We start from the raw sequence: 14497 nt of genomic DNA, 5'->3' as shown, positions 1-14497 counted from the left end.
AAGCTTAATTTTTATAGTGTTCCAGTTCCAATTTTGCCTGCTCATTTCTTAGTGTCATCACTTCCACTTCCATCATTTCACTTGTTTAATCTATATCCTGATTGAGTTATCTATCCTGATTTGGATAAAATTGGGAATATGCATTTTCTGTTTTATAAAGAGCTGGAGAGACAAGGTTCCTTTTACTGAACAAACACTCCATGGCAATGAGTACTATCAGAATATAGAGCTATTTAACACTTACCCTACCTTTAAGTACTTTTAATGCTAGTAGTTCATAGTAAGTAGCCTACAATTCAAAGTTAAGGTTTTCTACATTAAAGGTAGGGTAAGTGATTTACTTTAGTTAAAATAAGTGTAGTACTCATTGCTATAGAGTTTTTGTTCAGTAAAAGGAGTCTCACATCATGTCTCCAGCTCTATCAAACAGAAAATGCATTTTCAGTGCTCTCTCCTGATTGGTTTAAATGTTGTCACCTACCTAAAAATGTTACTAAAGAGCTGGAGAGACCCCTGTGACCGAACAAACGCTCTGTAGCAATGATTACTATCAGAGTTTAACCTTTTAACAAAACAAATGTTTTACCAAAAAATATCACTTACCCTACCTTTAATAATTGATCATCTAAAAAGACAATATCCATTTAATAATAATAATAATAATAGCCTAAATTAAGTAAATAAATGAAATTGTAGTCTGCTATTCTGTTACGGAATGGTAATGCGTCACCGGCTGCCTGACGACGACTAGCCAATAATGGCTTGACTACAGCCAGGCTATGGGATGGAGATTCCTAGAGGTTTCCGCTGTTATTTAACAACAAAATATATGCCACAGACATCTATTAATGATGGGTCTTTTTGACGACTTCTCATAGCACTGCATCACTCTTAATCATTGACGGGCATTACATGACATTGGTCAATGACTCGATGCTGGGAAAAGTGTGGAAAAAAATAGCAAGTATTCCTCTGCTTTCATTTGTGGTTTAATGGAATGTTTGTCTCTTGTTTATTTCATGAATACGCCGGGTCGCTACGGACAGAATGGACAGCATGCAGATGAACATGTTCCTCACTTCGTTACATTTACGTTGGATTTGTAGGTGATGTAAAGACTGATATAAGTAACAATGTGTAAAGCACATTACACGCTACTGTGCTTCTACTTTCCACCAGTTCAGTTTCGGTTTTTATTGCTCCAAATGCTCCTGCTGGCTCCGACTTTTCCTCCTCTATCATCACCTGACTTCAAGGAGGGATCTCACTGACTCAACACATTTAATGATCTTTGTCGCATCGCAGGGACATGATGGCACTTCTTTTTACGTGACGGCGGAGTTATAAGTCATCGTACGATTAAAAACAAAGTGGATTTTAAAAGCGACAAAATACAGGAACATGTGAATTAAGGAACAGAAACTTGTAAGTGAACTCTGTGTGTTGTCATTAACATATGACATTTGGACCAGGATCTGTCAAGTCGTCAAGTGTTGTCCCAGAGACCCAGACCACACTATGTCTGATCCAGAGAGGACCCTGAGCTTCAGCAGACGGCTCTGCTATGCTGTGGGACACGTTCTGAACGACCTGTGTGCCTCTATGTGGTTCACATACCTGCTGGTGTTCTATCACCAAGTCCTGGGATTAACGAATGAATATGCGGGTAAGTTTACATTGTAAATTATAATATCTAATATGTCGAGCCACACTTCTGACTAATGTAGCGATTCGCGCATCGAGCTGGAATCGAGCTTTGCAGACCGGCAGGTAACAAGCAAATCCGTGTACCTTTCGGTCAGTTGATTTTCAAAATAAAATCCAAAAGTGAAAAAGGAAAAAAGGCTTGTTTTTTCAATATTTGTATTTTACAAGCCTTTTTTCCTTTTTCACTTTTGGATTTTATTTTGAAAATCAACTGACCGAAACACGGCTGAAAAGTTTTTTTTTTTTTTTATTGTAGTGGAGCTTCAGAGCAAGTGAGGTCTGGCTGATTTCAATTTTAATAGGAATTATTTTTACTTTCAATACTGTAATAATCAGATAATTAGAAAATCAGACTTAAGAGTCTAAAAGCCCCTAAAAGCCCCACTAGCAGCCCCTAGTGTTGTTCACTCAACCTGACAACACATCTATGATAACATAAGGATGGGGAAAGGTGCTAGGAGAGGATAGGCCATGGGGTCACCAAAATAAGTAGGGCTCTGCTCATCCTCCTGGAAGAATGAATGTTGCTTCTCAACCATTAAGGCAACCTGTCCATTACATTTTCAGATTTCGTGCAAATTGTACGTTTTGGAATAATGGTGGCACTAGAGTAAAGGCCATTGGTTTACTAAATCCGTAAGGGTTCATTAATTCTCGGGGAGCTTGAAGAGGCACATCAAATTCCATGGCAATCCAGACTTCCAGAGTAGACAGACAGTAGTTTTTGAGATATTTTGGGATCAAAATATTAGCCTGAGAGTAGATGGACAGACAGACAGACCTTTATTTATCATCCATATTATAGATACATGAAAGTTACTTTAGCCTTGCCAAGCCATGTGGCCCATAGCACAAGCCTATCTCCTGTTTCTGTTGCGTGAGACAGCTTGATGTACAAGTACACCCCCTGGACATGACGCTAGTATGTCACAGGGACTTACCCCAATCCAACCCTTGATGCTGAGTGCCAAGCAGAGAGGCATTGGGTACCAATCTTTGTTATGACTCGGCTGGGGATCGAACCCCGATCTCCCAGTCTCAGGGCGGACACTCAAGCCCACTGCGCTTGTTTCTTGACAATTTGCTGGTGCTGTCATTTCCATACATTAAATCACCTTTACATCAGGATTTAACACACAATTGAATTCGTTCCCCAAGGCAGCATAGATACAAAAGGCAAATGGAAATACAGAACATGTAACCTAACCTCAGTCATTCTCAGCCTTACCACATCACAAGAAGAGAAAAGGCCTACAGAACTACAGCTGAAAGTGTCTTCGACCAATCATGAAATCTTTTTCGTGACCTGGGAATGTACTTCCTGTACTTCTGCGTAGACACTTACTGCAGCAGTTCCTGTCCAGCCTACAGCAAATGTATAATGTTCTCTCATGTGGCCTTCACCTAGGCCTAAGGAAACATTGCATTGTTTTCACCAATTGCCCCATATTGTGTTTGTGTGTTTGTCCCAAAACTGAATATGCATTGTTCTAAAATAGTAACAGCCCCATGATTCTGTGTGGCTTACACTAACATGCCATACCTGCAGCCCTCCATCCTTTATTGAACAATTTCTACCTACCTATACAAGAGGGAGTCATTCACTATTCATGATGAGGCATGATAGCTGTACTTTCATGTAACACTGCTGCCTATGGATGATTAAACATGTAAGATGTGCACGAGTTGTTTTAATTTATAAATGTCTCTCTGTGGTGCAGGTTTGCTGTTACTAATTGGCCAAATAGCTGATGGCATCTGCACTCCTCTCATTGGCGTTGAGTCAGACAGAACCCCAGGCTGTGGAAACTACGGCAAGAGGAAGACATGGCACCTAGTGGGTAAGTTTGATTGATTGACGGCTTGACTGACAATCCATCACATCGAAAAACAGCACAAAGTACCCCACCCTAGGAATGTCATTAGAGGTCAGAGTCTTTGAAACATATATTTATTCCAGGTTAAAGTTAGGGTAAGTGATTTGCTTTGGTTAAAATGTGTTAAATAGCTCTATATTCTGATTGTACTCATTGCTATAGAGTGTTTGTTCAGCATTAGGAGTCTCCTTGTCTATCCAACTCTTTATTAAACAGAAAATGCATTTTCGTTTCAGTTTCAGTTTCATTTCCAATTTTATTCAACCAGGACAGAGAACTCAATCAGGATATAGATTAAACAAGTGAAATTGGAAGTGATGACACCAAGAAATGAGCAGACAAAATTGGAACTGGAACACTATACAAATTAAGCTTAAAAATGGGTACTTTCTCCTGATTGGCTGAGATTTTGACACCTACCGAAAAATGTATTTTCTGTTTATTAAAGAGCTGGAGAGACAGGGATACATCTGTTACTGAAAAAACACTCTATATTTAAAATACTTTTTGTTTTAACCAAAAAATATCACTTACCCTACCTTTTAAGTTACGGTTGTCCTGCCCAAGCGACCATTGTGTGTCTCATTGTAGATCTTCAAAGCAACCGGCACAGTGAATGAGTCTATCATGACTAGGCTAGACTGTAGAGAGAGAATGTTATAAATTACAAGATAGATTTAATCCAGGGGTCTACAGGCTTTTTTGTTTTAAATAGAAGGACTAGACCAGCCCTAGAAGTCCATGACAGTGACCATGACATTATGCCATTATTTATGCATGTAGTAGTTTTAGTAAAAGTGTTTGCCATTGTTCTGTAATTTGGTGAGTGGTTATCTGGTATTTATTGATCCAGTTCAGGTCAGGTCATTCTTTTCCAAGTAATTTTTTTTATTAGATTTTTTACAAGACTTGTGTCATGCAAAGTGACACATGACACATTGATATGCCATAGTTAAACATTTATCATTACACATATACCAGTTGCCTCTACTGGACATACGGTACAGTACACTGCCATGGACAAGAAGTCAGCATGTTATGTTAATACATTTGATCACTGGTCTGGTATAGTAATATCAGTCTGGACAGGTTGTTCACGCTTACAGTCTTGACTGAAAAGAGTATTTTTGGAAGATACATTGATTCTGATATACGTTTTAGCCAATTATTGCTTTATTTTGTATTGAGAGTGTAAAGACGCTGGAAGCTGAAGCTTTTCCTGTGTGTACATTCAATGCTTCTGCTGACATTTTAATTATTTTTCAACCAGAATTAATTAAAATAGTACAGAGTAGACAGTACAAAATTAAGTACTACATTTTTTTTGTCTTTTGTTTACACGCGCACATGTTTGTTTGTTTGTTTGTCTGTGTGTCCTATCCAGGGACGGTGAGCGTGGTGCTTTCCTTTGCCTTCGTTTTCAACCAGTGTCTTGGCTGTGACTCTCTGACCCCTCAGAGTGTCAGAATGATCTACTTCGTTCCATTCATCATCATATTCCAGTTTGGCTGGGCTGCTACTCAGATCTCACACCTGTCGCTCATACCAGAGCTGGTCACCTGTGAACACGCTAAAGTAGAGCTCACTGCTTACAGGTATGACCTAACGTGTCGTGTAGAGTTTGTAACATGTTGTTGTTAGTTATTGCATTTGTAACGTGTCTGCTGTGTGTGTCTGTGCTGCAGATATGCCTTCACAGTGGTGGCCAACATTGCGGTATATGCCTTAGCCTACCTGCTCTTCCATGTCCAGGCTGGACAGGATGACCCCTCCCTCAGCGACGCTCTCGGACCACAAGACATCCCTGTCTTCAGGGTGAGCGGTGGAACCAGCTTTTGTTAGTTAAATATCAAGATCGTTGTCATTGTGGACCTTAGTTTTAACATGCTGTTGTTGCTAGGAGACGTGTGGCACCCATGCCAACATCCCATCAGCTGTTTACACCACTATCCAAATTGAAACAGTAATAATACTAAGAATAATTAATGAATACAAAAATGTAGACTAGCTAGATAACTAACAGCTGTTTCTCTGATGGTTTGTCATTCCAGTTACAAACAAGTTCATACAGGTTGCAATGTTCAGCTATGCTACCCTAGCCCTAACCCTATGCAATTTTATTGTTCACACATTAAAACCAACAGTATCAGTCCACCTCTATTGCATATTCACTCTCAATTATTTGCGTATAAATAGAAACTAACTAGACTTTCTGTTCTGTAGAACCTGGCGCTGATTGTGTTGGGTATTGGATCTCTCTTTTCTCTCCTCTTCCACCTGGGAACAAAAGAAAAGGCTCTCACAGCAGCAGGAGGAGACTCAGGAGAGGATGGGAGGAGAACAGAGGTAGAGGAGGAGGGAGAGGGAGAGCGGAAGCCTCTCCTTCCTCGCTCCCAGCCTTCTCCAATGCAGTCACCTCTTCTTCAGTGGAAATGTTGGCTCAAACAGCCTGCATTCTACCAGGTAGGGTTGAGGAGCACAAAAGGGTAATTCTGTCGATTTTAGACCTATCTATAATTTGCCTCTAAAGCTGCGTTCAGACCAGATAAAGCTCAACACAAAAAAAAGCAAAAATCCATTTGGATTAGCTTTTTTTAATCAAACTGGGCGTGTCCAAGGTACCTGTCACTCAAGTCTCCGCTAGTGTGCTTGTTTGAGCCGAGACAAAACGGGCTTGAACAGATGCGCATTTTGAAGTCAAAAATGTAAAATAGCAGCTGTAGATGAGAATTAAGTCTATATTTAGTTAGTATATAACCTATTTATGGATAAAAAAATTATAGAACGTTTATAATCAAGCTGCTAAATCCGCTCCATAGACATATAAAGGTAGACGCCTCCTTCGGCTCTGAAGCGTTCGTATCTCGGGCGCGCTTCCTTGTTCCGCAGGGCTAGCCTATCACTTCCTTCCGCTTCAGCAGGGGGCGTTCGGTAGGCCAATCGGAGGCAGGTGGGGCGGGTCTTTTCTTAAGAGGCAGCCGCGCAGCAACTAGTCAGTTAGACGCACTGTGATTGGCCAGTAGTCAACGCGATGTGATTGGTCAGTAGTCAAACAGCCCTGCGGAAGAGCCTTGTATTGAGATACCAGTCGCTCCAATGAACTGCAGAGGCCAATGAGGTATCTAGGTTTCTATATCTATGGTCCGCTCTGTACCGCTGCCTGCTGTCCAGGGAGTCCGTCATGGGAGACTCTCTCACGGCCAAGCACTACTGTCTCTCCCCCAAGGCCCCACCGTTCTCCCTGGGAGAATAGTTCAGACCACCGCGGCTGTCCTCGGGGTGGGAGAGGTGGGCGGGTGGTCACACAATGTGCATTGCGTGCACACACACACACACACGCACACGCACACACACGACCGCAACAAGGCTTCTCCTCGGGAGCGCTGGGGTGAGAGGCCGTCACGGAACACAACCTGTTTTCACCGCTTCCACGACTTGTTGGTTGTATATCCTTTTATTTCAGACCATAAATATGCCATGTTCTTGCCAAATCACCATTAATATTACATATACAGCCGTTATTTTAAAAAATTGATTTTTCTTTCGGAAACCCCATCTCCGTGTCTGCTGCTTTGGGCTGAATGAGCTAGTCCCCGCCTACTCAGATCATGCTGTGCTCTGATTGGCTAGAATTCAGCTTTAAAAAGCTGTCAGTTTGAAAGGCAAAAAAAAGCAGCTTCAAGAATGAGGTCTCGGGAGAAAAAAAGCAAGCTTTTCTATTTGAGCTTTTAAAAGCTCATTAAAAAATGTAAAAGCTGATTTGCATAGAGATAACATTGAAAATAAAAGCTGATTAATTGTTCAGCTTTGTTTGGTGTGAGTGAAGCATTGTACTACTTTATTGGACCCGCAGAGTAGATTAGCTCCAGAGTCAGCCCATGTACAGTATAGCCCATGCCCATGCCTTTTCATAATCGCAAGCAATCCCAAAACAATTCTTAATAATCCTCCTATAATTCTACAAAGCTCTGTGAGGGTGGTGAGGTGTTGAGCCCAAAATCTCTTCTGCCCGGTTCTCCTCAGTGGCTGGAGCAATTGATCTGAATTTGCACACAGCCATTGACCCTTACCATGTGCAGGGAACAGCGAAGCCCGTTTTTCGATTTCCCCAAAGGTCAGCTGTTTCTTCAGCTGGCGCGACGGGACGCGGGATAACCCCACGTTTGCAAATACTTTCGCCTGCGCACTTCACCGGGTATGGACTAGTAATAATAATAATCATTATTATTTATATATAATTTAATTTATTTTATTTATATAGCGCTTTTCTAAATACTCAAAGTGGCTTATTCTTCAGTCATCAGTTTGGTAGTTATTATGAATTGCCTCTGGACAGTCACAGCACACACCAGAGAGAGGCATATAAAGTGAGAGAGACTCTGGTCGGAATGATTTCTTATAGGAACCCGGTCTCCTCTCTAGTTGACTAGTGTAGCATGAATTGAACATCAACAAAACTAAAGAACTTGTGGTGGACTTAAGAGTAAAATAATACTCTAATAAATCTTTCACAATAACTAATAATCTTTATGGCACATTTTGAAAGCGTTTTAAGTGTTTCTCAGTCAATAAAACAAAATGTTTTGACAGATAAATCCATGAAACTCTTGTCTCCGTAGGTGGCGTGTCTCTACATGTCTACTAGACTAATAGTCAACCTGTCTCAGACCTATATCGCAATGTATCTCATCAACACACTGGGACTACCCAAGGTAACCTACACACAAAGATTTTGAGATAGTGATATAGTGCCATTGAATAAGTACATACAGTACATGATTTACATGCTGTTCAACATGTTATACATGTGTATCTTCTGTCTAAAAATTGTGAAACTTAACATGACACTTTTAACTTCCCTAAATGTCTCTCTCCCTGTTTCCATCTCGCTTTCTTGCTATGAGCAGAAGTTCATAGCAACTATACCATTAGTGATGTACCTCAGTGGCTTTGTTTCCTCCTTCATCATGAAACCTCTCAGTAAGCTCATTGGAAAATGTGTGAGTATTAATAATAAATATTAATAATAAATAAGAGGAAATACAGTATTTTGGAAATATGGGCACGCTCCTGTGTAAGAGTTCAAAATGACTAAATCTCAGAATGTCCAAATAAGAAAATAAAATGCTATTAATGCTGTTGTTTGTGGTGTTTTGTCTGGTTAGTGGACCTACTTCGTGGGTTTGGTGTTGATCCTAGCCTTCTCCTACTGGGTGTTGGTAGAGGACCAGATGGGCCCGCAGGTGTATGGGGCCGCTGTCTTACTGGGGACGGGTTCAGCCACCATCTTAGTTATGTCACTGGCCATGACAGCTGACCTCATCGCTGATCAGACGGTATGTTGTGTGTGTCTCTGTGTAGGAAGGGAGGGGGGAGGGGAATATATATATATATATATATATATATATATGTACACGTACACGTACACGTACACGTACACGTACACGTACACGTACACACACACACACACACAGGTATATGGGCCAAACAACAACTTGAAGGATAAATGTAGCTCTGTAGCTATAATGGTAAATATGTAGATGTGTAGGAGGGTGTAGCAGCATATTCTTTTTAAAGAGCCTCTGTATGGTATATGCATGTTTGTATTTATTTCTCCATATCATCTTGTGTTAACTAGATGATCATTTGATGTCATAAAAAAATGTTCAAGTCCATTATACAGCTACATCATGCTCTCTGAACATGAAGAGATCATTTGGTAAACGTACCATTGGTTCTATACAGTAGTGTTACTGTTACAAGGCATCAGAGGACTTCTAATATCCCTTGCACATTAGAAGGAATTCAATTGCACCATGTTAAGCACATTAACTAACATTGGTTCTGCATACTAATGTATGTTAGAAGTCCAGTGATTACCAGTAAATAATCTCTTGATTCTATGAAATGTAATGAAAGTTGTTGGGCTCAAGTTTTTGTTTGATCTTTGATATCTCTGTTGATATCAATGCAAGGCCTTGAAAAGCTGACATTCTATGATGCAATCTCTGAGCTTTGTCTGTAATACTACTTACTTACCTGTTTAATGTACAGTACTGTCCTGGGGCATGATGGAGGGTTGGTCTGAAAGTGGCTCAGGCTAAATATGAGATATGTCAGCGACACAAGAGGTCCCTGGTTTGAATTCACTATTTTGAACATTTTCACATCTAAATCCTAACCAGGCTAAGTAAATGAAGCATAGCGTTAGTTCATGCAGGACACGGAAGTCTTGCACGGCTCAGCTGTAATCAGCTGTCTGTCAGCTTTCTATTCCCCATTCACAGCGCTGCTGGTCATTACGTCACACATTCATACTCAAATCACAGCTCACGCATTAGCAAAGAGGTTCCTTTAAATACGGCTTCGTATTCACTAGGTCTCTCCTGGTCTTGCTGACTGATTCATTTCTGCTAGCTGCCTCCTCCACCCCAGCCTCCACCTTTTCATTAGAGTCTGGCATAGGCTCAAATACTTGTGATTATCATTTATATCTGCTAATTCAAACTAATATGTCAGTGTATTGCTTATTGTTTGATATTGTATCCCTATGGGGGTTTTGCTTAGCATTCCCTAATTTTGCTTAGCATGCTGCTTGGACAAAATTCAGGGAATATCTCCAAGAGCGGAGTCTTTAACGCCAAGCTTAACTGTATTCCATTTGTTGCAATAAATAGTTAAATCTACTTTGACGTTCCTGACTGAAGTAGTTTTCCAAGTCTGTGGTGCTGGAGATAAGGCTGTATCCTAGAAACACAAGGTGCCTGGTACAAGTCCACCTTTTGGATCATCTTTACTTTGCATCTAAATCCTATTAGAGTAAGTAATTAGTTGTCCCAACATGAGTGCATTACTTTATATCAACGTTAACCCTCCATCCATCGTTCCCTGCTTTCTCCCTCCCTCCCTCTGTTTCTTTTTGCTTTGGTTTCTGTCTTGCCATCCAGCAAAGTGGGGCCTTTGTCTACGGAGCGATGAGTTTCACAGATAAGGTCGCTAACGGAGCGGCTGTGATGATCATCCAGCTCTTACATCCCTGCCAGTCAGTATCACACACACACACACACACACACACACACACACACACACACACACACACACACACACACAGACGCACACACACACACACACACACACACACACACACACACACAGACACACAGACACAGACGCACAAAATACAATACCAAAACAGAGGGAATTGTACCAGTTTAAGTACATACTGTATGATTTGACAAGTGGTACAATGATTACAATAACCTTCTGCTGTCTAGTACACAGGTGTGCTGTCCAGACTGTGTGTGGTACTATCATTATGTCATGGTAGGAGTGACAGGGGGCGTGGCCATCGCCGCGGCATTTTCTCTCTGCACCATCTTCATCTGGCCAATCAAAATCAGACTACGTGAGTTCAGTAGTCACAATGTTGGTGTTTGACTGTGTGTACATGTTATTAATATCTCAAACTTCCTCGTTCTTCAGTACCACGCCTAACGTGTTCCAGCTCTTTGGATTGTGTGCATGTGTTTTGATATCATCATACCTTTCTTATTATTTTATGTTTGTGTGTGTTTGTGTCCAGGTGGTCTGCCCAAGGTTTCAGGACGTACTGGGAGTGAGGAAGATTCAGGGACAGGGTCGAGCTCCTCTGATGAAGGAGGCAGAATCAACTAAAACCTCCCCACCCTCACCCTATCACAGACTGACAACACAAGCCTTCACTCAGAAAACTTCATTCTACACTAACAGAACTTAACACTGCATTCCTCTTGTTTCCTTTTTATTGTTGGGGGGGGGGGGGGGGGGAGTTGAGAGTGAGAGTAGACAGTGAGGGATACTGAATCTTTTGTTTGGCTGGCACACTAAATATGGCTGCACTTTTGATAATGTTGTGGATATGATATGGATATGAGCATAGAGTGACAGGAAAACTGGAAGTTGGACTGACACTAAGTGACATAGTTGTTGAGCTTGATTCTAACACACTCAAAACAAAAGTAGGGTTAATTCAGGGAACATCTTTGGTGCTGAAGCTTAGCCACTCCTGTGCCTCTGTGGCATAACACCCTTGAAGTCATGTGGTTTTGATTGTACCGCTTGCTTTCACTGCTAGAGTTTAAGTAGTGATTTTGACTTGCTCTTGGTAGACGAAGAAAGTTTACATAGTGTATAGACCACTGTTCTAGCAGGACACACTAGAATAGACATTCCCGTTACAAATGTTAAAGGTAGGGTAAGTGATTTTTTTGGGTTAAAACAAAAAGTTTTTGTTAAAATGTCAAAGCACTATATTCTGATAGTAATCATTGCTATAGAGTGTTTGTTCAGTAACAGGAGTCTCCATGTCTCTCCAGCTGTTTAATAAATAGAAAATACATTTTCAGGTAGGTGACAAAATCTCAGACAATCAGGAGAAAGTACCCATTTATCAGCTTAAATTTTATAGTGATCCAGTTCCAATTTTGTCTGCTCATTTCTTGGTGTCACTTCCAATTTCACTTGTTTAATCTATATCCTATAGATGAGTTCTCTATCCTGATTGGATAAAATTGGAAATTAAACTGAAACTGAACTGAAAATGTATTTTCTGTTTAATAAAGAGGTGGAGAGACATGGAGACTCCTGTTACTGCACAAACACTCTATAGCAATGAGTACTATCATAATATAGAGCTATTTAACACTTATTTTAACCAAAGAAAATCACTTACCCTACCTTTAATGCCTGAATGGCATTTAGGCATTTGTAACACTTGACTGCCACAATTTCAGATGGATGTGATTTATTTATGTGGAAACGAGAGCTACAAGTATGAAAACTGGAACAAGGAAGTGCGCCAGGTGCACAAGGAAGTGGCTTTTCTAACGAATTTAGATCTGCAATCCACACACTGAAAGTGAATCACAAACTGGTGTGTGTGTGTGTGTGTGTAATGTGCCAAAGCTTATGGTGAACAGAGAGTAAGGTACACAGTAAAATCCTCAGTGTTTAACTGGGAAAAGTGTAAACTCTCAGGATGTTGCTGGGTAGATTATTAGATAGATGAACAAACAGCTGAGAACAGACTCTGAAATCTACAGAAGATGATTACGGCTTCATGACAATGCACAAGAAGCATCAGGATATATTCATTCATCTCAAGTGTACAAACAAATGGAATACGTACGTATTCCGTCTACAGTAGATGTAGCCTGACAACTCCAGCAGACGCAACCTGAGAACACGTTCCTTGTTGGTTGACTATGGAATTGAGTGTGTTGATTTGCTCACAATATTCTGGATAAGCGAATGAATTTCAGGTAAACTCTTGCCATACTTGAAGCCACAAGGAATGCTTGAAAAATCCTCAGTAAAGGGAAGTTGTCTTTCATAATGAAAAGTCTCAATATGAGGATTACAGGATATCGACGTAAAAAAATTACATCTTTCAGACACCTGTACTCACTGGGATTAGTCCAGTCAGTTTTTGTCATGTGAATCACCCCAACTCTACTCGCAATACCTGAACATTTATGAATGAACTAAGAGAATAAGTTGCTATTTAACAAAATACTTAGACGATTTCAGTTTTGATCATTCTTTTTTTATTTGAACCAATTAGAATTTAATCGGTGGTGGTAAAAAGGGACTTTACTAGGGATCAATGAGAGCTTTGCATCTTTAAATATCATGTGAATGATTTAAGGGAATCATAGTACTATATGCTATGGGAACTGTATAGGACGAATTAGAGGCATTATGTGGCTTGACTATGAAGCCAGAGTTTTGGGAAATCACATTAACACAACTTAAAGTATTCTAACTGGAAAAGTGTTAAGTGCCAATCTTTCATTTGAAAATATGTAATTTATGTAGACTAACTCTTGTCGAAAGGGTTGTTTGACAAAGTATAAATTAGCTTTAAGTGCCTTATCAACTATGACTTTGATCTTGAATCAGTGGTCTATGACTACCCTTCAGAAGGACCTCCTACCACAACCTGGCCACTCTCCCTATGGCTCTGATTGACCTCAGGTAGGCAAGGCAGGAGAAGAGATTAAACACTGGACAAATCGTGAACTGCAAATAGTCTCATATACCGTAGGCAAGATTTACGTAGACTTTGGACTTTCTATTCACTTAGTGAAAATGTTTCACACAACGAGTCGGATCCTTCATAATCCAACGGATATGTGGAAAAAGATTGACTTACTTTTCAACAGAGGCTGCTGTTAAAATCGTTTTCTGTTCTGTTAAATTGCAGCCGTAATCCCTCGGAGCGCTATACAGTATATGTATATCTGTATACTTTTGGTTTAGCTGTGGTGTCCATATGTGTTGTGTGTATGATATTGATTGCTTAAAGGGACAATTATTAAACATGTTTTTAAAGGAGAAACTGAAACAAATTGTGAGAATTGACTCTTGAACTGTTGCAATCACATGAACTGATAATCATTTACTTGGACCTGGGGCCTATTTCACGAAAGCAGAATTAGGGGTTAAGCCTGGATTTAACACCTAACTGGCTTAATTTAGCCAGGATTAGCGATGAATCGGTATCATGAAAGCTGAATTATCTTGCGAGATTATTTTAGCCAGAGCACCCTGGATAAGTTTATCCATGACTCGTATTTCACAAAAGAAAATTTACGCAATCCTACCTTAGTTACCATGGAAATTTAGCTGTGAAGTTAGCCTGGTAGGGACCAGGCTAACAGCCAAGCTTACTTAATCCAGTGCCTTGTTCTTCAAGTTTTTCCAGTTAATTCAACACGTGTTTCTATATGGACTCATTTTACCTGACCCTGCATTCAAATAAAATGAAATAAATACAATAAGATATAATCAATTTAATTATATTACTGAAATAGGGTGTGACCATGAATCATAAATGTTTCACAATGACTCATGTGATATGTCATTGTCACTCT

General features: G+C 40.2%; 1 protein-coding gene across 3 annotated transcripts; it reads left to right on the top strand.

Annotated features, from left to right (window-relative positions):
- Nucleotides 1–820: 820 nt before the first annotated feature.
- On the top strand, nucleotides 821–14167 carry LOC308094283 (major facilitator superfamily domain-containing protein 12-like). 3 transcript variants are annotated; one of them, XR_013933936.1, is made up of 12 exons: nucleotides 821–1666; nucleotides 3429–3548; nucleotides 4969–5179; nucleotides 5270–5399; nucleotides 5808–6047; nucleotides 8204–8296; nucleotides 8492–8584; nucleotides 8750–8920; nucleotides 10532–10626; nucleotides 10859–10989; nucleotides 11167–12993; nucleotides 13152–14162. XR_013933936.1 is itself a non-coding variant. In XM_080440841.1 (11 exons), exons 1-11 carry the CDS (start codon nucleotides 1519–1521, stop codon nucleotides 11256–11258), a joined length of 1524 nt encoding a protein of 507 aa, XP_080296967.1. In that variant the 5' UTR covers nucleotides 821–1518; the 3' UTR covers nucleotides 11259–14162. The 3 variants fall into 3 exon arrangements, 1 of the variants encoding a protein (XP_080296967.1); XR_013933935.1 differs by having other exon boundaries at nucleotides 10866–10989; nucleotides 11167–14167; XM_080440841.1 differs by having other exon boundaries at nucleotides 11167–14162.
- The last annotated feature ends 330 nt before the right edge of the window (nucleotides 14168–14497 follow it).

Source organism: Gymnoscopelus braueri (genome assembly GCF_963280865.1).
Source record: "Gymnoscopelus braueri genome assembly, chromosome: 10".
Taxonomy (NCBI): domain Eukaryota; kingdom Metazoa; phylum Chordata; class Actinopteri; order Myctophiformes; family Myctophidae; genus Gymnoscopelus; species Gymnoscopelus braueri.
This window is presented reverse-complemented; position numbering and strand designations above follow the sequence as displayed.

What these genes read in the sequence shown, in the direction of transcription:
- LOC308094283 (XM_080440841.1), top strand. Translation starts at nt 1,519, where the DNA reads ATGTCTGATCCAGAGAGGACCCTGAGCTTCAGCAGACGGCTCTGCTAT. An exon ending in AACAGCCTGCATTCTACCAG is followed by an intron (nt 6,048 to 8,203) that starts GTAGGGTTGAGG and finishes TTGTCTCCGTAG; the next exon opens with GTGGCGTGTCTCTACATGTC. An exon ending in CAGCTCTTACATCCCTGCCA is followed by an intron (nt 10,627 to 10,858) that starts GTCAGTATCACA and finishes TCTGCTGTCTAG; the next exon opens with TACACAGGTGTGCTGTCCAG.